The sequence below is a fragment of the Xiphophorus couchianus genome, chromosome 7, assembly GCF_001444195.1.
Source record: "Xiphophorus couchianus chromosome 7, X_couchianus-1.0, whole genome shotgun sequence".
Taxonomy (NCBI): domain Eukaryota; kingdom Metazoa; phylum Chordata; class Actinopteri; order Cyprinodontiformes; family Poeciliidae; genus Xiphophorus; species Xiphophorus couchianus.
The window spans coordinates 2,616,379-2,640,932 of record NC_040234.1 but is presented as its reverse complement, the minus strand read 5'-3'; the positions used below and the strand labels follow the sequence as shown (position 1 = coordinate 2,640,932).

Sequence of the window (24,554 nt, the reverse complement as noted above, 5' to 3'; positions counted from 1 at the left end):
GGGCTTGTCTCCCCAACGCCTGAATAGGACGCTGACATCTCCTCTGATTGGCTGACAAAGCACCATGGCTGAATTATGAATATTTCATGTAATTATTTTCACCCATCACTTCCATAATTTTGAATGACTTATCACGTGAGCAGGCTTATTCACATCATTTTAATTTCTTATTCAATGGAAAAACTGCAATTACGAAATTGCATTTTATCGACATTAGCAGAAAAAGATTTTGTGCACATTTGTAGTGAAAATGCAGCTACTAAACTTGTGATGTCCGTTCTAGATTTGTCAGCTCCTTGCCAACCAGCCCATCTCATATCTGCGCGTGAACCAAATGACATTCAGATCCGATCAGTCCTCCTGATGTGCTCATGGTTTTATTGTCAGTAGGAATGTAGACACCGTAACAGAGCAAAAAACTCGAGTTCTGCTTTAGAAACAGCAGCTTTCAAAGTCCAACAAGACCTGAGGGCTAAACTGCAGTTAGCGTGTTTGTACAGAAGCAGCGACGTTAGTCTGCCATTTTAATGACTCTGGTACCATCTAGTGGTATATTTGTGGTATGACATGTAATCAAATTTGTATAAATCTTTATTTATATTTTAAGTAAAGAACATTATCTCATTGTACATGTAAAAACAGCCAAATAGTTTATATTAAAACCTTATTACTCTCGAAATTTGGACAGGGAGGCAGCGTTGCAGTCACATTAACAAGAGAAGGTCCTGTTGACAATCCTGATTGGAGGCCAGAGTCCCTTTGAGTCATCAGTGAGGGAGAAGAACAGGAGAAAATCAGAAAATGTCTGAGATGGCAAAGAAAAAGCAGTAAACCATCAGGTCTGAAGAGGCAAAGTAAACTGTGCTCACTGTATATTTGAAGAGATCAACTCTCGCCACAGTAAACCTCAGAGGATGACACTTCTCCCACCAGGAGGAAAAAGCAAACATAAATTAGGAAACTAATGGAAAAACCAACAGGTTTTGTTCCTCCCCACTGAACTGAGATTAAGAGCAGAGCAAATTCACTCAACACGTGGTGCTGTTGAGTTTGGATCAACTACATAAGGTCCAAGTAGAGCCATTTCAGGTGTGTGACTTCAGCTCAGCATCTCCCCCTGCAGGAGGAGTCATGATACTGCAAAAAAAGGTCTTCTCCAGGTTTTATGTTTCAGAACTTTAGAAATTATTACAGTAGACTTTGTAGGGGCAAAATAAAAAGTTCAAACTTTGCATCTGATTGTATATTTAAATAAAGACACTGTTGCTGCTCCTCACAAGATGATTTAAAAAATAAAAACCAACAAGATTCAACCGTCCTGAGAACATTCTGGAAATAATAAATACATCATGACCAGATCCCTGGAGCACACTCCTGTTGACTTGAACAAGTTGACTTTACTTCTTGCGGTTGTAGTAAAGAATCAGTCCTGGCTGTCTCTCCCAGTGGTTCAGTATCCCTGTAGTCCGTTGTAAACCTTCTGTACAGATCCCTGCTTCAAGATACTCCAGATACCTGGAACAACACATACATTGAGGAACTATTAGTAAAGGAAGAGTCAAGTGGTTTCACCCCATGGTAGATGTAGTTCAAGAGTTGCAGTAAAAATATGTAATCATTTAACAAATAACTTAAAACAAAAAAAGTTCAACAGGCTCTTCTCTGCCTTTTATTACAAACATGATGATCCATGGTGACTCCAGCAGACAAGCAGTTCAAAGCTGATTGATGTATTCTCACCTTGACCTTCAACTGTTACCCAGAATCATAAAACAAATATCACAGACCAATAAAACAAATTTTAATGTATAAATGTGGACTTTCTGAAAAGTATGTCTATATTTTGACATTGTTGGCCAAGTGGTACCAGCCCCCATTTTGGAACCTACTTTACTGCCATGATGGGCTGAAGATTGTTGGTCCTTGTTTGGCTCTCGTCTAGTACGAGTACATAGCTTCCATGCCCTCCATTGTTGTGTTGTGTTTGTAAAGATCAGTTTGTCTTATTTTTCAGATTCTGGGTGCGTCTGACTATATGACAACCCCACCCAGTTGAGCTGTTAGTCATTTGTAATGGAAACCACTGAGTGCCAATGCAGGCCATCAGTCTGTGATCGTACTAAGATGTAATGAAATTGTTGCTTTTAGGAAACACTGCAATTTTTCGAGAAACTGAATTACCACAAATAAACACTTAAAATGTGTCACTCAACAGGCACAACAAGCTTCAGCTCTGTCTTCTCACCATCTTTCTGCTGATCATCAAGTTGTGTCTGAGGAAACTCCACATCGAAGGTGATGATGAGGGAACCTCGGATATTGATGTTGTCAAAGTTCGGCAGACCCTCTCCTTTCTTCCACATTCGAGCTCCGGGTTTAGTGATCTTGTCTCTCACTATGTGGACCTGTTAAGAGATGCATTCAGTTCAACTCCTACTTTCAATTAACCGAATACCTTCTTTCTCCACCAACTTCAAACAGTGCAAGTTCTAAAAAAAGAAGGACCTTGTGCCCGTCCAAATGGACAATGTCCATCTCGAAACCGACCAGAGCCTCAACCAAAGAGATAGTGACGTTGGTGTAAAGGTCGTCTCCTCTGCGTTCAAACACCGGATGTCTGAAAGAGAAAAGCAAGTCAGAAAGTGGCTCCCTACACGCTCATCTCATATTCATCAGTAATGAAACTGCTTCCTACTTCAGCACTTTGATGCGGAATCGCAGGTCTCCAGGCTCGCCGTCGATGTGAGGTTCACCTGATGTCACAGATAAAACATGAGGAACGACTGATAAGACATGAACTAATGACTCTGGTTAAGCTTTGTGAAGATCACCTTCTCCAATGAAGGGATATTCCATCTCGTCTCTCACCCCCTGTTCAATCTCCACCTCCAGGGTTCTCTCCTCGTTCACCAGCCTGAGGTGAGAAAACGTCATGTTAAAGAGGAGCTTACTCAGACTCGCTTAACTGTCAATAGAAGAACTAACAGACAGAGTTCCACTTTATGATAACGTGGTTGGCAGCAATTGGTTGTTCATTCAGGCAGGAAGCACACGCAGTAACTAGCGGTGCTCCAACTACAGCTTTCTGTCCGATCACCAATGTTTGAAAAGCCTGGCCTGCTGAATCTGATTTTGGTCAACACAATAACATAAAAAGTGGCTAACTATAGATGCTAAGTTCGCTACACTGGGGTGACCATTGTTAACTGCAGGTGGAGACATGATCTGGTGGGCGGGTTGGTCAGTCACACCAGAGAAAATGGACACATGATCTGCAAAGGTCTGGAAATCAACCAGACCTTTGCAGAGGTAGATAAAGTTGGTGTGTCATGACTATTGGCCAATCGCTGAGTTCCCAAAATGATGGAAATCTGGGCCGATTTAATTGTTGCACTGTCTACATTTCACTTCATGTAGAAATAAATATTTTTGAAAATAAAAACAGACCACAGGGCAGACACCTGGGTTATACTTATGTCAAATGCGTTCAAGTCATGTCAAGATTTATGAGTGAAATTTCATTCTCAGTTTGTAGAAAAACCTTGATAAAACAGGGCATTATTACCCCTAAAGCAAAGAACTCTGGGTAATATCAGGCTGCTTGTATCTTTTCACAGGAAAGCTATAGTACATTACTAAAAGTGTTCACACCCTCATTTTAAAAATAACTGAATTGAGGAATTCCAATTGCTGGACACACCTAGGCTGCTTCTACAAACCACAGAAATACAATAGGTCAATTTCAGCATGATACTGTAACAGGATGCTAGCTAGGTAACAGATACACAGGTAGCATCCTTTATACCAGGAGTATAAAGCTAACAGACTTTATACCTGTGGGAATAACACATGTTAGCATTGAACTTTACTGTACAACACTCTGGAGTGGCAAATCACACTTTTGTCTCAGCTTGGTAGTTGACAAATCCAGAAGAATGGATTTGTCAACACTGTGCCAAATGTAGAGTTTGGTGGAGGGGGTGTCATGCTGTGGGGCAGATTTTCACAGGATGTCTTCAGCCCCTTACCTCCAGTACAGGGAAAATCTTTTTAGGCCTAGGAAGACATTTTGAACAACTTCATGGTCCCAGCTATCTGAACAATTTGGTGATAACATGACTCAATACCTCCACACAAAGTAAGATCCAGAAAGACATAGACGAACAAGACTAGTATGGCAGAACTCAACTGGTCTGCATAGATTCCTGACCTCAACCCAATAGAATACCATTCTCGACTTGGGAAAATGTTTACAAAAGATATCAGGGTTTAAAGATTGAGCCATGTTTGGAAATTACCAGGAGACCCCAAACATGTTGATCTGGTGTCTTTTTCTGACATGTACAAGTATTTAACTCCAGTTCTTCAGGTCACCATAGTGGCGAGGCCTTTAGCTCCATTTGAAAGTACAATGATGATCCAGATGTTTTGACAGTAATGCAAATGCTGCGGTTTGTAAATGTAATCAATTCCAAGCACTAACTTGATAATAAGTGGATCACAAATAGTCTTGATCTGGTCCAGAACTTCATATCCAGGTAAACAACAAAAATAAGCTACATCATAATTTCAGCCTGAATGACTCCACCCCTCCTCAATGACGAGTGACTCACTTGACGTTCGGACACTCGTCGCACACCGTCTCCTGAGTCATCTGGAAGCGGCCCGGTCCGAGCTGCGTCGTCCTCATTTCCTGTCTGCAGTTGCACTTCCTTTTACCAGGAGCTTCTTTAGCTACAGGCTTGTTCCGCACAACCTGGCAACAAAATAGTTTCACATGGAATCAAAAATAAAACAAAAATACAGCAGAAAACTCCTATGTTGTTCTACAGACGGTATTAAAGGTAATTCTGGAGTTATTAATTCAGAAAGGAAGCGGTTCTCCATACCTCCACAAAGTTCCCAGAGTAAACTTCTTCCAGCGTGACCTCAAGGTCAAGTACTATGTCATTTCCTCTGGGAATGTTCCTGTCCTGCTGCTGCCGATTTCCTCCAAACATGAAGCCGAAATCGCCAAAGAAGCTTTGAGGGCAAAGACGGTGAGGGGAAACAGTCAGTGGACATTTATTTTCAAAAACACCAGGGGCCTCATGTATAACAGAGTGCGCAGTTTTCACACTAAAACTTGGAATACAGACATATTTAGAAACATGCAGCGCACAAAAAAAATTCAGGTGTATAAAGCCGTACGTACGCACATAGCTGCGCACCTTTCCTTTATACATCTCAATTTGCAGGAAATAGAGCGCAGCTGTTGGTCCGCCTGTCGCCACCCATAAATATATCTTAATGTAAATTAGTGTAAATACCAAGACGTCTGCCACCACGTGCAGCAATAACCATGACAACATCCTTGTTTGTAGCAGCATAGGTATTTATAATAATAATTATATATATATACGTTATGTAAAAGGTGCTTTCATGGCACAAAAGGTAAACTCACAAAAAAATAAAAATAATACATTTTAAAGAAAAAAAATTTAAATAAATAAAAATAAAGAGATCCAAGTGCAAATTCCTGTCTGAACAGCAGAGTGTTCAGCTGGGATTTAAAGACAGACAGAGAGTCAGAGAGTCCTTTGAGTGAGGAATGTGCTCCAGTAACACACGGCTCCTTCTTTAAGTTCTGCTCAGAGCTCCAGGATGTTCAGTCTGGGAAATCTAAACACTAACAAACCATCATCAACATTTCCCAGCAGATCAGTAAGGTCTCTGATTAAACGAATCCTTCCGTTGGTGATGTTCTCCATTACAGCCAAAGCGCTCCTCAGTTAGCGGCTCACCTTTATGCAGCTACTTATATACATGTGATTGTCTACACACCTTGATCACCTTAAAAATAATCCAACCTGTTTGGAGTTAATCTGCTGATCCAACCCTGTTTTCTTTTTTAGTGAGAATGAAATGACCCCATAGATGCTTTTCTTGCTCTTCGGTGCAGACCACAGACAAAAACTGAGGAAAAGTACTATTTACATTCCAGTGACGTTTTCACATCCTTTTATTTTTATTTTCTTTAATTTGTGTGCTTCTGAGGTTATGGTCTGAAACTGTAGTTCAGTTTCATCATTTACGTATATATTTCATTTAATTGTTTAATAAAATATCTTATCGGTAATGGTCTGATTTATGGTGGGATTTGATTAAAACTTTTCAGTCTCTTTGCTTGAGGCAGATCTACTGCCTTTTACCCCCAAACTAACCAGATCCTTGGAACAACAGAACTAGTACATTAGCAAGACAACTTTAAGAGGCTTTTGGAACATTACTTTTGACTGAAATAGTTCTTTATGTTAATAATAAAAGATAATCCAATGATTTCTAAAAGGACCACAGCACCAACCTGGAGAAGATGTCATTATGAGAACTGTGATGACCTTCTTTGAGTCCATCTTCTCCGTACATGTCATACTGTTTCCTTTTCTCCTCATCAGACAGAACCTGGATACAAAACAGCCAATCAACTTCATAGTAAACACATGCACAGTGTCAGGCACCGGTATTCAGAACTTTTTCACATTTTAAGGTTAAGATAAAATTGTTAGATAATTTGTAAATAAATAGATTGTTGAAGTTGGATGCATGACCTGATATTAATATCTGTATAGTCCTATATATAATCTGTCTTCCATTCGATTTATCGGACAGCCAATTTATTGGTGCCGATTTCCTTAATTTTGGGAGATTGGTGATCGGCCGATTTTTACATGTGAAGCCGATCTTCTCCACCGATGTTATCAACCTCGGAAAAGGTGTAAAATCAATGACTGTGCTTTTCTTTTCTCCCGTGAGAGAGGTTTGACTGACAAACCGGCTGACCAGGTGCACATTTACAGTTAACAATAGTCACCCCGTTGTTGCCAATCGAGCAACTTTCTTGAGATATTGAGCAACATTTCAGACAAAAACATGGTATCGGCCAAAATCAGAATCGGTAAGTTAGGTTTTTTTAAAAGATCGGTAATCAGCGATCGGCCCCAATACTGCAATCGGTGCACCCATACTGTATAGTCCTGATATTGGAAAATATGTGCAAGATCCATAAGGACAGATCTATTCAGTCAAGCATGACTTGCTGTGAGCAGTGTCATGCTTTAGTATTTATTTTACACTATATTTAGAATCCCAAATTGCACTTTGTGAACCATTTGAAAGAAGGTTTATTGCAGTTTGTGCACCATGCAGTATGTACAGGCTGCATCAACTACATAAGGTATTGTCCTGAGTACAAAGTAAAGAAAAAAATCGTGTCGGATTTTAAATAGTAAAACGTTAAGCCACATACTGTGTCAAGCTTTATTTCTATTAAAACTCACTTACAGTAAAATACAAATATATTAATGAAATCTGATTTCCAAGCTCACAAATCTTAACAGCACTTGTGATTCGTATGAATACTTAAGATATGCTAATCAAAAGTTAGTAATAAGGTAATGTGAACGTTTGAGACGGAAACACCTGCAGCGGATATTAAAATCCACTCCCACTCATCCACGTCTGACTTTTCCTGTCGCCAGCTGTGCTACCCTACAGCCAATCAGCTACAGCCACACGGTGTAGTCGGCCAATCACAGAGCTTTGATCGTTTATATTAGTAATGAAATAGCAAGCGCACAAAAGACTTTTTATAACAAAGCCGTTTGGCACTTCTGGTACAATTTTGTTCTATATTACATTTCATTTAACTTTAGAAACACTCCTGCTGTTGAGTAACTATGCTGTAAGGAGGAAGTGTGTATTGGGCCTCATTCATCTACAACTGGTACAAAACAATAGTTTTATGCTCACCTCGTAAGCTGCTCCCAGATCTGCGAATTTGTCCTGTGCTTTGGGGTCGTCGGGGTTCCTGTCGGGGTGTAACTGTAGAGCCAACTTTCTGTAGGCCTTCTTTATATCCCTGATGGTTGCTGTCTTACTCACCCCCAGGATCTTATAGAAATCTCGACTACATCAAAGAGGGAGAGGAGAATGAGGACATGTTCATTATTCCATGGACAGAAACACACCGAGCTCTGCTGCTAATACTAGTAGCTTCCCAGTCAGTGAAGCAGTGGTCTGCTAGCTAAAGTCTCAGAGGAGACAGCCGCCGGTGTTAGGTTCAGGCTCCCTCCGTGTGACTGTTAGCTCCATGCTAACTAAGCTAACTAAACCAAAACATGACCGCTAATCCCAGCACGTTGGGGTTCAACGAAACAACAAAATGCCTTTTGGGGGTTCTACTCAATATCAGCCTGCTCTCCTCCACACATGGAGAGACCCGGGTAGACCAATCACAGCTAAACATGTGTACCTGCTGGCGGTGCCGTTTCACCGCTGGGTCGCTGCTTCTGCGAGCGACACCCGCTTACCTGGCAAGTACTGCCGTGGTGATATAAAGCAGCAGGCAGCACGCATTCCAGATGTTAATCCCTTTCTTAGCCATAGATCCCCGGAGTCACGAAGGAGAAGATACAGAAGGTACCAGCCGGCTTTTGAAGCTCAGATCCCGCAGCCACTCACAAGCCTTCCTCCTCCTGTCAGAGAGAGCCCTCCCACCGCGGCGTGGCCACAAACTCCGCCCACACTGAAAGAAGCTAAAAGCCAAAAGTGATACAATGCAATAAATCAGTGACATCTGGATGTAACTGGAAACATATATGCGTCAAATAATGAATGCGTTATTTATAATTATTGAAATGTTAAAATAATTTCTAAAACTTGTATTCATTGTATGTTAAAACCATATCTACGTTATTTAGCATCAATTTAATTAACTGTTTAATAGTCTGTGTAATCTCTGAAAATGTGCTGTTGGCCTGCAGTAAATCAGGGGTCAGAGTCATTCACTGTTATCACAAAAGTTATCTGAAGTAACCCATGACAATTAATGCATACCTAACTGCAAAAAATATATTTTTGCTGTAAGTTTATCCTGTTGTCACTTTTTAAATTACATTTTAAATAGTGTTTTTTTTTATTTACCATAATATATTCATTTCTTCTGAAGTAAATAAGTTGTTGCTGATTCACAATCTGGAAATTAACATTAAAAATATTTAAGATTTGCACATTATTACAATATCTCTTTAATTAATAAATTATGTAATGTAGTTTGATTAGAAAGCAAAATGCAAACTGTCTTGCAGTCATTTTATTTATTAATGGCTCACTAGTTGATAATTAAACCAGAGGTTATTCACGGTCATGAAAAAATGATCAAAAAGCAAGTTAGTAAGCTCACAATGTGAAAGAATAATGCAGTGTGGATGCAGTTTCAGATAAATTCAATTTATTTTATTTAGATGTTACAAAGAACACAATTTATTTAATAATGTGCATAGTTAATTTAATCCAATCATACAGTCAAAAGTAAATTACATGCATTTTATTTCTGTCCTCATTATAGAACACAATCCTGCTTTTTATTTGCTGACTTTTAGAATGGAAAAAGTCCAGTCTTATATTAATTTGAAATTAATGTCAGTGGTGCTGACGTGAAGGGCCCCATATGAATCAGTGTCTTCCCAAGCCTTTGTCAAGTCTTGTGGAAAAAATTGTGAAAATCAAACTTATAGGATTTGTTGATGATGAAAAGGGGAATGAGCACAGTTTGTGAAAAAGTTATTTTTTCCCATGTTCTAGAGGGGGAACAGATGATTTCAGGCAGCTAAAAGAATGAGTTCCCCTCAAGTAACTTTGGCTAATAATGAGAAAATGTTGCCTTATTTACAGGATCTGTTGTACATGAAGAGAGGAATAAGCACAGTTACAGTCTGTGAAAAAATAATTAGCTCCCATATTACAGAGGTGGAAGAGGATTAGGGCCACCGAGAAAAAAAGAGTTCTGACTTTAAAGTCAGAACTCTTTTTTTTTTTTTTTTTTGGTGGCCCTAATCCTCTTCCGTATGGAACAGATTATTTCAGGTAGCTAAAATATTTGGTTCCCCCCTCATAACTTTGGCAAACAAAGCAAGTGTTTTCAAATTCTCAATGATTGTTATATGTGATAGTATGATTGAGCCACCAAAAATAAACAACTAGAAATTTCTTTTATCCAGCAACCTACCATATTTTGCAATAGAACAGGATTTTCCAGAAAGCCTGCACTCTCATTTTTTAAGGAAGTCTTAATTTTTTTGTGCCCTGCTATCAGCCAGTTTCCATCCTATTATATCAGCAGTGAAAAATTATAAATACACACAACGTGTTGGTAACCCGTGTTTGGTGACTGACTTTTAACTGTCAGGTTTAAGTGACAAAAGTTTTCTGCTTCATTACCAAAACCGACTTTCTTGGCGACTAAAAAACAACACAAAACGGTGTAAGAAAAACTCCACACAAGACCTCGTCTATTTATTTATTTTACAATTCTGTTAGCTGCCGATTAAACTGAAAGTTACAACCTTGACATGATTATATGAGTTGTTTTTATCGTGAAATCGATCAGAAAATGGTCTCTGGCTGCGGCGCGCGCTCCCCTGCTGAAGCCAGCCAGCTAGCCAGTTTAGCTGCGCGCGCTACTGCGAGCTGCGCGCGACGCTTGTCGGGAAGGGAGGCGCCAAAGAGGAAGAATATTCAATTTTACTGAGTGTGTGAATGAAAACAAGCCGTGACAAGTATACTCGGAACATCAGCGTTCGTCTAATGAAACCGTGACCCAGCAGTTTATCCTCCCGAGGGACGGAACACATCGTTTCCTGCGTGGGACAAAGTTCGGAGGTAAGAGCGCTCCTAGCTCTGTTAGCCAAGCTGTAGCTAACATCGGCTTGCAGCTGAACTTTAGTCAAGTTTACTTTTCGGAAAACAAGTTGGCTGTCCTTTGTTATTGCGTCGCGAAAATGTTTTATGATTGATTTATTTCAGTTACTTTCTACTGTGGTGCGGCTAAAGAAAGCTGCTCAGGTTAGGTGGCTCTACGAAGAGATGAAATGTCAGGTGTGGATGACACCAGCAGTTGTCATGGAAGCAAAGCTGGGGAGACTTCTATGTTATGTTCCACATCCAATTCCACCGTCAGTGTTCAGACTTAAGGCACAAATAAGTGTTACCACTTTTAGAAGAAGCTCAAAATCTCTGAACAACATCATGATGAGGAACATCATGATGTTGTTCAGAATAAACAAGCATACTTGTCCAACTGGAATAAGTAGGTGTGCCTAATCTGCAGGTTTTAACTGTTGCTTCATTCCAAAAAGCATTGCTACGGCGAAGATATAGAAGGTAGCTGTGGTTATGCAGTTAAATCAGCAGCTAGTGATGATATATTTAAAGAAATATATTGTAAGTAGGTTAAATAAGAGTTATAAACTGATATGTTCTTGTGCACACTGTCGTGGTAAATAAATCTGAGCTTTTTATTTTACAACATATCTAGAAAGTTGACTTGGTCTTCACTGGCTTCTGTCGTGATTTAAATTGAACTCCAAGCACAGAAAAACCTCACCGTCATTATTAACTCATAATGATTTCTTTGCAAAACGAATGTGGAGCCAGTACTTTGTTAAAAATTAAGTACTTGAATTTAAAGTATGACAGAGGCAAAAAGCAAATCACAAGAAAAGCATCAAGACAATATGGCCGAACAACAAAGGGCAAAAAAAAAGTCACATGAGGGGAAAGAGAATCATGATCAGAGTATCAGGATGAAATAACCAGACCAAAATAGAACTGTTAAATGTCAGTGTAACCATTTACATAGACAATTTAGTCTATGTAAATTTTTTAACCATGGGAACAGTGTTGACACTTAATGTTCACACACATGTTGTGCTATAAACATTTCTGGCATATTTAGATTCCCATGTTAAAGGACAGCATGCGTTCTTTCTTACAGGGGTCTCATACAGTATGATAGTATGATTTACAATATTTGTTATGAAAGGTTACCATTTTCTGCTTCATTACCAAAACTGAGTCACCATTCAACTGGCTGCAGGTGTATAAAACCCAACACCTGTACCGCTTCTATTAACATTTGTGAAAGAACGAGTCGCTGTCGGTGGCTCTGTGAATTCCAGCAGGCTTCCATAGGAAGTCCAGTTAAAACTTCTGCACTACTGAATACTACACAAACAGCTATTAGGGATGTTATAGCAAAGTGAAAGCATGAGAAATTCAGCTGTCAGAAAATAATTTTTTCCCATCTAAGTGAAGCAACTTCCTCCACATGGCGTATTCTCAAGCTGTAAACTGAACTTTTATGGCTTATGCCACTCTGTTTTCTTGTCACTCTACAAAGGCTTGATTTGTGGAGAGCAAAAGTAAGTGTTCTCTGACAATGTTCTCCAACTAGAAAACTTCTAAAACCAATCAGCTGCTTTGAATTTTCAATTCAGTTTATTTTCACAGCATCAATTCAATTCTGTTGAATCCCTCAGTAACTCTGAGGGATTACTTTACAGGGGGAAGAATTACATATAAACACTAAAATGTTTTGATTTCTGCGATTTGAAAAAATCTGATAGGAATGGGTGATATGGACTTAAAGTTTTATCAGGGCACTTTGTGGTACTACTAATGTGATAAAAGTGACAATAAGAACTACATATAGGTAACATTATAGCTGTGACTGCATGACACAGCAATCAAAGCTGCACAAATACAAATGCTGCTCTTAAAATAACACACTCATTTCTTTGTTATGCACTACTTTAGGACTCCAGTCACAAGAAGAAGTATGATAGGTAGCACACAGTAACTACATTTAATTATATTTTTAAATGTATTGATATTTATTGATACAACTTTGTTGAACAAACAATGGAGAACAATAGTTAAACTAATCATCCTAACAATAAGGACAGTTTTGTTGTTTGTTTAAACATCAATTGGAATTTATTGTGTCAACGACGAATCAAAATTCTCATAAGAAATTCAAGATATTAAACAATACAATAAATGGCCAACCTTATATTCAAAGTCCTTTAAAAAATTTCTTCAGCTAGCTTTACAGTTATGGCTTATTTTTTTTGTTATTTACCACATAAAATCTCAATAAATATCATATCATCCAAGTATCGTCAGTGAGACGTTGTGGATGACGATTTCAGTTGTGTGATTGTGATCCTGTGAGCTGGTAGCAGTAGGTAAATATGTTTCCATCCAATTGTCATGCAGATTTTGAGCGAACTTTTAAAATGTTGCAAAAAAAGATAATGAGAATTAGATGCATTTCCTTCTACTGGTTTGGAGCGCATCAACCAGGCAAAGCGTGATTTTGTCAGATGTTGACTCTACAAATGGCTGTAATAAACCAGGTGCAAAGATAACAAATCAGTATGAACCACACATCTCAGAAAAATGGAGAGACTCCTCCGCTCAGAGCTGGAGGGTGGGAATTAGAAATTTTTGGGAGTTTCATGCCTATAGTAAGGCACAGAGCTAGCAGTGTATGAGAGCACTCCACCACTCCCATCCAGACTGACAGGTCTCCCCTACGTGCTAAAGGTTGGAACTGTGATTCGCCACTTCATAACTTATTTTGCAAATGTGTTTCCATCTTCCTTTTAACACTCTTACTCTTTTTTGGAAAAGCCACTTCAAACCAATGTAAAAAGCTTTATTGTGAACTTAAGTAAGTCATTTTGAATTAGTATATTTCTATTTACCTTTTCTATTGCGATAGTCCAAAATGCACAGAAAAAAAAACATTGATGGAAACATAGGTACTCGTATTTGCTCCTCCTCTTTAAATCTCTATGGATTTATTTCACTTTCGTTCTGTGTATAACTTCTGTGCATCATGTGAAAACTCTCCCTCTCCTCTCAGACATGGAGGCAGACAGTGTGAGCATATGGCCACGCATGGAGCCCTTCTTACTGGGTGCCCTGCAGGTGAATGCACTGACAGCCAGTTGAATGCTTGACGTCATCCAGACACGTGTCGATGTGTGAAATGACCCAGAGTGTGGTCCATTTTCAGGTGGCTCCCACCTCCAAGCTCAGCCTGCACTACCTCCGGAAGATGGCAATCTATGTCCAAACTCGGGAAGGCTGCTTTCCTGTCCTGGGCTGGTCCATGTGGCGGCACATCGCCTGTGGAAAGCTGCAGCTTCCAGAAGACCTGGCGTGGCTCTACTTTGAGACATTCGACCTGCTTTTGGGTCACACTCCAGAGGAAAGGCTGGAGCGGGCAGAGTGCATGTCCCAGTGCTCCTCCAAAAGCGAGTTGGACCAGCAAAGAAGTAAGGTAAGAGGACACCAGTGGTGGAGAGCAGTAATACCAATTATTGTTTCTCATGTAACCCAGAGTTGATGCTGAGCCGTTGTGTCTTTGTCCCCAGTTGTCAGTGGACACGCTTCAGTTCCTTCTCTTCCTCTACATCCAGCAGCTGAACCGCGTGTCTCTGCGAACGTCTCTGATTGGTGAGGAGTGGCCCAGTCACCGAGCTCGCTCCCCCTCTCCATCGGAGCGAGAGACCAAGGCCAGCTCTCAGAACAAGGTGACGGACACTAAAGACAGGACCGACCTGACTGAATGTAGCATGTTTATGTCGTGAAACTGGAAGCACAGGTCTTATCATTGTTCCCTGGTTCTTTGATCTGTCGCTTATAGCCCTTCTTTGTTGCTGGCTTTGTTTGGCAGAATTGGGACGATCAGGCTCATCTGTCGTTTGTTCAGAACCACTTGGCAGATATTTTGGAGCTGCTGGTAGAACCAGGGCAGTTGTCTCAGTCAGGACAGACCCAAAGAGACTCCCAGGTGAGTCTCTGCTATCTTACTAAGAAGACTTGAAGTTGTGAAGGAACGATCAACATCATGTTAAATCCCATAAATTGGGAATGAGATGCCACTCATGTTCATGTGTGTTTGAAGACAGAGAAGAGAAATATTTTTGACAATGTACAGCTGTTAGCTTTGCATATTGTTTGTATGCCTGTAACCTGGTTGCTGTGTTGATATTTAGGAACTTTTTTTGGTTTCTTGGTACTTGAAATCAAGCACCAAGAAACCTGACTTGTTGTTTCAGGTCATCAAATAAACCCACTAAACATCATAAAGACTTACTGATGCCAAGTTTATAGAGGCAGTATCATGTGTTTTCCAGGTACATAGTGCCATTCTACAGCACAATCAAGTAATTATGTTAATTTCAGTTGTTAGAAAAGAATGCTGTATATCAAAAATGACTTAAAAGAAAATTTAGTCTCTAATTTAATGCCTTAAAATTGGACCTCTGTCTCTTTAAAACCTCCTATGCTTCCTGAAACTCCACCTTCAGGAAGTCATCACAACATGGCTCGTCTATTAACAGTTTAACAAAGTTTTTATCAGAATTTCACTGAGAAGTAGCTCTTATAATGAGCTCAGCAGCTGTGCAGTACCACCAGGTGTTTGCTAATTGCTGCTGGCTAGTCTGAAGGAGCTGAGTGGGAGAGGGCTGCTCCGTGAGGCGGAAGCTTCAAGGAGGAGCTGTGCCTTGAAGGTGGGGCTAGGTTCAACCAGGTGTTTTGCAGTTGAATGGTTGCCATGGGAGATTAAAGGGTTTTTCAAACATGCATGGAAGAATTAAAGCAACACTCCAGGTATGTTTCTGATGAGAGAATAATATTATAACATGAGGTAAAGCTCAAAAAAGTTGATTTTACACAATACTGCCCCTTTAAAGCCCACAGATGTTCTTGTTCAGCATGTTTTCTGACCAGATGTGTTCTGAATTTCTGTGCTGTAGAAAGATTTAAAGCGTTGTAGTTACCCTTCTGTCATCAGATCTCCCTGGAAGCCGTGCAGAGTTTAGGCCTCCTCCTGGAGGGCTCGGTTGGCCATGGAAAAGGCATCCAGCCCATCCACAAGCTGTTGACCAAAGGGCCGCTCCAAACACTGTCTGGCTACTCCATCTTGAGCCGCTCCTTCCCTCTGCACAAACTCCTCTCATGTCTCCAACAAAACCTCACCCTCAACCCCTTTGGGATGACCGCCTGCCTCCGCTCAGGGAAGAAACTAGCCTGGGCCCAACAAGGTGTCACTGAGTCTTCTGGCATTCAGACTCCTTCAGCCTCCTGTCTGCCTGCCTGGAAGTGTTTGACTCCCTGCCTGTTGTCTTTTCATTCCAGTGGAAGGAGCCTTGAAGAGAGCCAAGATAGCCCGCAACACCCACATGGCCCCACCCGGCAGCAAGATGGTGCTCATGTCCCAGGTCATCAGACAGACTCTGGCTAAAACATCCGACAAGCTGACTGGTGCCAACATCAAGATCCATAGATGTTCTGATGCCTTCATATACCTCTTATCTCCTCTCAGGTGTGGCCAGCTACTCTTAATGCTGGGAGCGCATTTGACAGTGGCACTGATTTGTGTTAGTGTAACGCCAGCAGTGTGAGCGTTCTCCTTCTCACATTACTACTTACAGTCATATTCAATAAATTGGAATATGGATTCACACACTTAGATTAAAAGCAACTCTTGAAAACAACCTTTAAACAGGTAACATATTTTCATTAGACCCACACCTCTGCATTAAGAATATTTTTAATTGGTCTGATATAATATTCTGAACTTAAATATTATGCTTTTGTCAGCTTTGTGCAAGAAATCATCATTAATAGAAATATTTATATTTTTACTTATTGTCTATTGGGAAGTAATATATTTAATGTGCAACTTGTGAACTGAGTTACTGAAATATATGAACTTTTCATTAATGTTCTACTTTATTGACAATGACTAGTTGAGGACAGCCAGATTGATGCTGGTTCAGAGCTCTCGCACATTTCTAGGAACCTCTTTCACTGAAGCAGGGAGGAGTAAAATGACTGACGCCAAAACGATTACGTAACAATAAATAACATCTGAGCGACGTTTCCATAGCTACATACACCTTGAGTCTTGATAGATCCTCCCTGAAAAGGCAAACATGCAGATCTGTCTGCACAAAAACTGTTGATGTTCTCCAAGTTAAATTGTTCATTTGACAGAAGGATTCTAATTTTGTAAGCTAGCTTTAGCTTTGTTTGAATCAAATACAACATGGTGCATGTTGGTGCATATATCCCACATACATGAGTTTCTCTTCCTCCGCTTAGTAATATGTTTAAATTCAGTGGGTCGTCTTGTCCTATCTTTATTTTGAATTTAGATGTTATTTCCTAACTCAATGAGAATCGATAGAGAATTGAATCGATAAGTGAGATCTATAACGGAAACGCTGTCAGTAAGCTCGTATCATTCCCAGGGAACATGAACTCACCATGTTATGTTTTTGTTGCGTTCTTTAGATCCGTCAGTGTGGACAAATGCCGTGACAGCACAGTGGTTCTGGGTCCAGTCCAGACCAGCGTCCACATCCACAGCTGTCAGAACGTACGTGTGGTGTGTGTTGCCGGCAGGGTGGTGATCGGCGCCTCCTCGCGCTGCACTATCCACGCCCTGACCCCCACCTGCCCGCTGCTCTTGCCCGGAAACTCCGAGATAACCCTGGGTCCCTTCCACATTTTCTACCCGTCCCTGGAGGACCACATGGCCAGTGTGGGGCTCGCTGTGGTCCCCAATGCCTGGGATCAGCCCTTGGTTCTGGGAACCGAGGGCCTCGCCAGCCCCCCACTCAGCTCGCCCTCTGGCTCCGACGGCACCTGCTACCGCCTGCTGCCCCCCTCCGAGTTTCACACGTTGGTTGTGCCTTTCCAGATGGAGGGCGACACGTGCGAGGTACCTGGCGGCCTGCCCTCTGCCTACCAGGCAGCACTGAGGGAAAAGCAGAAAAGGATACAGAGCTGGCAGAAAACAGTGATGGAGGCCCGACTGAACAAGTGGGTATTAAGAAAAGCCTGGCAGCGCTCCATGCTTGGTGGATTGATTATTAAAGTGCAGTATGCAACTTTTATTAAAAATAAGTTTAGGTTTTTTTTTACATATTTGTTAAAACTGTCACTATGTTGTCACAGTACATACACAGTGCATATGAAACAGATGATCTGTGAAAAGATCAAGCTCCTCTGCCTTCCCCCTGTGGTCCTGCTGTCATCTACAGAAATACCACTCTGTCCGAAACAACCAATCAGAGCCAGGAGGAGGGTTTTAATGCTGGCAATTACCCCCCTGCAAGCACTGCTCACATCCTCCCCCTTTTTCTTGGCTACTCTACAGTTCGTTACCCACAACAGAGCTTACCATAAATGCTAAGGGGAGTTAGCATAGCCAACAATGATGGCAGATAAATGGCTCTCCTGTAGTTCCATTTAGCACATGTACACAAGGTTGATTGACAACGCCAAACCCCTCCTCCTCCAGTTTCAGGAGCTGGTTCTGCTTGGCTGTTTTCGACCGTCTGTTTCTGTAGATGGCAGTAGGAGCACTGGAAGGAGGTCGAAGAGATTACCGTACCTTCCGCACTATAAGGCGCACCTAAAAACCTTCAGTTTTCTCAAAAGCCGAGAATGCGCCTTATAATCCGGTGCGCCTTATATATGGACCAATATTGAGCCACAACAGGTCTCACAACTACGGTAAGCAGCCGCCGACTTCATTTTCCCCCGTAGAAGAAGAAGCGCGTGGTGCACGCTGGGTTTTGTGTAAAGACCCCAAAATGGCTCCTATTAAGAGACACGCTTACGACGCAGAGTTTAAGCTCAAGGCGATCAGTCAGTCAGTAGAACACGGGAACAGAGCAGCAGCCAGAGAATTTAACATGAACCAATCAATGGTGCGGAAGTGGATATATATTGTGATTGCACTAACGTTTGATTTACCGTAACATTATCAGACTGTTTTTTACGTGTTTATTGAATCGAGGAAAAGTTCCCCTCCACTATATGTTACACCTTGCTGTTGTTAAAAGATAAAATGTGTCACAAAAATACCACGTCACTTACTTTACCTTGGGGAAAATAATCAAATAGCTGTTTATTCATTTTGGGAATGAACAGAGTTTTCAGAACGCTGGTTTGTAATCTATTAATAAAGTTTGACTGACCTATCTGACTATTTTGTTGACATTCCCTTTAGCGCAGTTCCATCTAATGGATGCATAACGTAACCCCAGCCTCTACTGTAGTGTCTATTCTATGCGCCTTATATATGAAAAAAGTTTTAAAATAGGCCATTCATTGAAGGTGTGCCTTATAGTGCGGAAAATACGGTATCTGTCTCATTATACTGTGACATGGTGACAGTTTTAACATATTTAAAAAACACATTGTTTATAAAAGCTGCATACTGCAACTTTAAGCTGACTATTTACAGTGCTATGCAAAAATATTCATTTCCCTTAAACATTGTCACATCACAGCCACAAACCGCAATGCATTTTATTTGTAGTTTATGTGATAAACTAACTCACGGTAATCCAAGGGTGTGGCAACTTTATTTAGCGTTATTGGAGTAAAAGGACTCCAACCTTTTAATTATTTCATTTCAAAATGTTCCTTCCATTTTATCATTTTATGCTACTTTCTCTTCATTTGGATAAAATTCCAAAAAAATGATCATGATCAATGTTGTCATGTGAAAACTTTTAAGGAGTATGAATACTTTAGCAGTACACTGTAAACCAGGGAGGAGTTTGATGGAAAATGTCTCCTAAAGATCAATGTGGATTTGATTTATTGGCTTCTGCAGTCTGTCTGACCCAGACAGACTGGTGAACCCGTGGCAGGGCAGGGGGCAGATGGAGGGGAAATCTCTCAGCGGGCTCTAAAACTCTTTCCTGACTGTTTCACCCTTTTCTCCTGGATGTTGTGTGTTTGTAGGGAGCAGAAGCAACAGTTTCAGGAGTTGGTGGAGCTAAAGTTCCACGAGTGGCTTTTGGAAACTGGCCACCGGCAGGAACTGGACAGCCTGATCCCAAGCGTGACCAACTCTCAGAAGAACTCGGATGCAGCGGCGACAGACTCCAGCCGAGTTAAAGACTCCAAACCCGTCCAGACGACTGCTGCTTATTGAGCTTGTGACTCGCTGCTGTGTAGGGGTTAGGTTTCTGACCTGATCCAGAACACCGCACAGGCAGACTGCATCCTGTGAGCCAAGTGACGGGTTCTGGTTCGGGCAGTTGCTGCGCTGCAGGTTCAGGTGTGACCTGTTTTCAGGCTCAGAAAAGGCGGCTGAGTCCTCGACATGAAAGAGCAGACAAAGGAGTAGATTGGCATGTTGTAGAGCAACATAACAACAGGTTGCTGTTCAACACTTGACAAAATGCACTGTGGAAAATATGACAAGAGTTCAATGGACATTTAGAGAAAAAACGATTCCTTTTGTTCGGCCAAAGGACTGTTTAAATTAGATAAAGTAGAACAAGAGTCAATCCACAAGAGTTGTGAGTTGGTTTTTTTTACCCAGGTGAAACCAGTTGACCAAGAAAAATTCTAAGAATTAGTTTTCTTTTCCACCACAAGGCATTATTATCTTCCCAGTACTGTACATAGTTTAAACCTTCATAAGCCTCCACATTCTTTGCCTACCTTCCACGGTAACAAGGTAAACATGAGGCACATTAACTGTTACTGGCCGAACTGTGAGGTTCAGTTCTTTCAGCACTTCCTGCCTTGTGTCGCACAGAGAGCACTCTGCACAGAAGTTCAGTGCAGAATATTCCTAGAACTGTCCATAGAAACTAAAGTGAGCAGCAGTAAACCAGGAAGAAGCTCTGGTGGAGTCTTTATGTCAGGTTCCATTTACATCTGCAGCCAGAATATCAGAACTTGGATCTGGAAAATATGCCACAACCTGTTCATGGTCTTCTAATCACCACTTGGTGACCAAACACCGGGAGCTGATCGGTATCCATCACTATGAGACTCTTGCAGTTTGATAATCCTGTGAAAATACTAGTTTCGTAGTACAAACAGAAAAATCAAAAAGAAAGATTGCCTAAAGATAATTCACCTTAATTTAAGTTAAAAAAGCAACAAATGCTCTTAACACTACCAAAATTATAAAAGATATTGATACTTTTAATATAGATCTCTATGCAATGTATTATTGATAAGTTTAATACTAGTGTGTAGGATATTGTAGTATTTCTGATTTTGCTCTTCATAGAATTAAACTAGTCAAACAAGCAGTTTTGAGACTGTAAATTTAAAAGCTCTACCTGGATCGCAGGATCCTTTCTATGCCTGTTAATCAGGAACACATTAAGGTGAAAGTGCTTCAGATTAACTCAGACAGGCAGAAATAAACATATTTTAAACCTGTGGAAGCCATGTTGGATTTTAAAATTTGATTGGTGAGAATCAGATTTTCCCCTTGGAAATCAAACTGTTTGTTGCTTCTTCAAAATTCCCACCTTTTATTTTGAAACATACACCTTTTCACACACAATGCCAATGGGTCCGATTTGTCTTCTTTGGTTCTTCTCTATTATTTATTTTTGTATTTCAGTGCCACCCAGGTTCTGTGTCTGAGTTACCCTCAGCAGGGTTGGGCAGATGCTGATCTACAGCCAGTTGGATGAAAGTGTTGAGATACAAAAGAAAGAGTTGGTGTGTGTGGTGCTGCACTGTGATCCTCCTGGCAGCTGTTTTTCTGTTTCAGTGTGGATGTATCCGGTTCTTACAACAGGAACAACCTGCTGGGATGACATGTGCCAAGTAACAAGCATGCTACAAACACAATTATTTCACATGTATGAATATTTGTGAACATTAGCTGTCGATTATTTTTCATAAACCCTCCGTTAGAAGATGTATTACCTCGAAGTGTTTCTCACTAGCTTATTTGCACTCACCAGCTTCCAGCGTATTTACAGTTGATGTGTAACAGACACATTGCTCACAGAGAACTCACTGCAAAACCACTAAATCAAATACTTTTGCTCTAGTTTCTAGTTCAAACATCTTAGTACACTCTAAATGAGACAAACTATTTTACAAGTAACTTTTCAGTAAGTCGAAGGAGCTTGTTTTAATCAATTCCTTAATGTTGATGAAAAAGTACTAGTTCCATTTGCAGATTATTTTATTTATAACTAGACTTTTTTCCCTTGTTACAAGTGAAATAATCTGCCAGTGGAACTAGAACTTTTTTATCAACATTAAGGAATTATTGACTTAAAACAAAGCTCTTATATCTTACTGAAGATTTACGTCTCTTATTTCAAGTGTTCTAAGATATTTGCACTAGAAACCAGACCAAGAATAGTTGGTAAGATTTAGTGTTTTTGCAGTGCTGCTGCTGCTTTGTGTTGATGAGGGAAGTTACTGTAAAACGCTCTATGCATTTGAAGATGTGTACACTGAAAAAACAGGCCTTATCCCTGATGTCTGCTACCTAAATGTCCCTGCTGCTGTAGCTGCTCTGTAATAAGTACAGGACTGTTCATGATCAAGTTGAAACTAATAAAAAGTTTGCTAGATCTACAACGCCTGCTCTGCTCTGCTGCTGCCAGGTTCTGAAACCATAATGATCCTAATGCTGGATTATCATTCCTGGAAGTACTAATGTGGCTATTCCAATTCTATTAAAAAATACTCTTATTTATCCCAAAGGGAAATTAAATGTTGTCGTCACTCATTTCATCCATGTATGTTCAAAGTTTGTGGTTGGTGGTTCTGTGGGGAGGAAGGATCTCCAGTAGCAGTCAGTCTTGCCTGAAGACCCCTCTGACTAAAGACACCTGTTGCTGTGTGACAGTCTTATGGCTGTCCTGACATGCTAACAGCTCAACATCTCAGCAGCAGAGATGATATTCCACAGTAACATATCCTGGATGACACCATCAGTTGTTGCATGCTCTGCTAATCCAGGTCATTTGGTTTTGGTCTTTAAATTACTGCCTGGCTAGAAAACCAAACAGACAGATGTTGGAGTTGGGGATGTGATCCTTCTCATCAAAATTAATGAAGGAGAATGAACTTCCTGTTCCCTTTTAGTCAATTCACTCAGTACAACACATAGAGTATGGGATATCACGCCCCATGCTCTGTTGTACCGAGTGAATCGACTGAAAGGGAACAGTAGTTATATGCATAACATTACGTTTCTCTCTCGTTTGAGCTAAATCTATGTTAATCTACATTCTTGACAAAAATACACTAGTTAAATCTTCCTTTCATACGTATTTGTGGGTATTTCTAAACTTAAAGGAGCACTGCTTTCAAGGACAAAGCTCCTCTTTGGATCTGCAGTTTCAAAGCTTCTGCTTCACAGAACATGTGACTCCTCCACTCAGCTCCTTCAGACGGTCCAGCAGCAATTAGCAAAGACCTGGTGGAACTGCATGTCTGCTGAGCTCATTATAGGAGCTACTTCTCAGAGCAACGCTGGTGACAACTTTAAAAGGTTAATGGAAGAGCCATGTTGTGATGACTTCCTGAAGGCAGAGTTTTTAAAGAGACAGAATCCTACAAGTTCAAGTCTCAGCCTGATGATCTTTTCTGCACGTCTTCTCACTCTTTCATTACCCACTCTAGTGTCTGACAACTCTCAAATAAAAACCAAAACAGCCAATAAACCTTATAAAAGAAAGAAAAAGCCAGAGACCCAATTTCAATGTATTCAATTACTAAGTGAAATTTATTTTACGTCATATTTGATATACAGCTCTTGGAAAAAAATGGAAGAGACCACTGCACTGAACCCCATTGAAAAACTGATGGTTATTCCACCAAATAATGATGTCTGGTCTCATCCTGAGTTAAAATATTGATGTTGTCTCTAAACGAATATGAACTTATTTTCTTTGCATTATTTGAAGTCTGAAAGCACTTCGTCCTTTTTTGCTATTTTGACCATTTCTTTTTTCTGCAAATAAAAAATTGCTTGGAATTTCAGACACATGTTCTCAGTAGTTCATAGAATAAAAGAGCAATTTTCATTTAACTCAAACATATAACTATAAAGAGGCAAATCAGAGAAAGTGATCATTTTAAGTGGTTTATGTTTCCAGAGCTGTATATATTACATTTCTTTAACAAGTGAAGGTAACATGTTGAAGTCAGTCAGGTTCCTTTTGGGAGATATTTTGATCCCACTCTTTATTCATGGCAGTGTTCTTCAGTAGAAATAAGTCAAAGCCCACCCTCTTGGACAAGAAGAAACCCATGAATTGGATCCTGGTAGCTCTCACCTTTTCTTCTTCCAAAAAATACTTCTCTGGTCAGAGTTGGAGGAAGCTAAGAACAGGTCAATCATGGAGGGAAACCCGATATAAACTGCAAATATTGTTTGTCTGTCTATAGTTTTACTTTTAGGACCTCAGTCGACCCCAAACATCCAGCCAGAGATACGATGGATCGGTTCAGCTCACAGTTTATCCATGGCTTAGAAGGACACAGATCCATTGATTATGGATTTATCCATCCATTGATAAACTTTAGAATCTGTGGCAAGACTTGAAATTCAACCTTCACAGATGTTGCAATCTGACACTGAGGTTGTAGTATTTTGGAGAGAAGAGAATTCAAAAGAATTCAGCCACTGGATGTGCAAAGCTGAAAGAGACTCGGGTCTAAAGTCTTCATAATTATGTACTACTTTGTCCTGGTTTACCACATAAAATTCTACTAAAATACAATGACGTTTGTGTTACAATGTGAATCATTTTCACTCCCTTAGCTGCTGAGTAACATTTTGTCTAGATGCTCCTGGATTGCACTTCTTTGTTTTTAATGACAATCTTATTTTAACCACAATTTCTGTAAAA

At 40.4% G+C, this 24,554-nt stretch overlaps 2 protein-coding genes across 2 annotated transcripts; one reads left to right on the top strand and one right to left on the bottom strand.

Annotated features, from left to right (window-relative positions):
• Positions 1-140: 140 nt before the first annotated feature.
• On the bottom strand, positions 141-8,523 carry dnajb11 (DnaJ heat shock protein family (Hsp40) member B11). Its single transcript, XM_028023743.1, has 10 exons — positions 8,349-8,523; positions 7,789-7,945; positions 6,344-6,441; positions 4,890-5,022; positions 4,614-4,756; positions 2,832-2,914; positions 2,696-2,753; positions 2,506-2,617; positions 2,246-2,405; positions 141-1,515 (listed from the first exon to the last, which is right to left on the bottom strand). The coding sequence occupies exons 1-10, from the start codon at positions 8,420-8,422 to the stop codon at positions 1,451-1,453; spliced, it is 1,083 nt and encodes a 360-aa protein (XP_027879544.1). The 5' UTR covers positions 8,423-8,523; the 3' UTR covers positions 141-1,450.
• A 1,978-nt stretch (positions 8,524-10,501) lies between these two features.
• On the top strand, positions 10,502-21,514 carry tbccd1 (TBCC domain containing 1). The gene is made up of 9 exons (XM_028023723.1): positions 10,502-10,698; positions 13,748-13,812; positions 13,901-14,167; positions 14,262-14,420; positions 14,564-14,680; positions 15,689-15,938; positions 16,033-16,219; positions 17,194-17,724; positions 19,663-21,514. The coding sequence occupies exons 2-9, from the start codon at positions 13,750-13,752 to the stop codon at positions 19,853-19,855; spliced, it is 1,767 nt and encodes a 588-aa protein (XP_027879524.1). The 5' UTR covers positions 10,502-10,698; positions 13,748-13,749; the 3' UTR covers positions 19,856-21,514.
• The last annotated feature ends 3,040 nt before the right edge of the window (positions 21,515-24,554 follow it).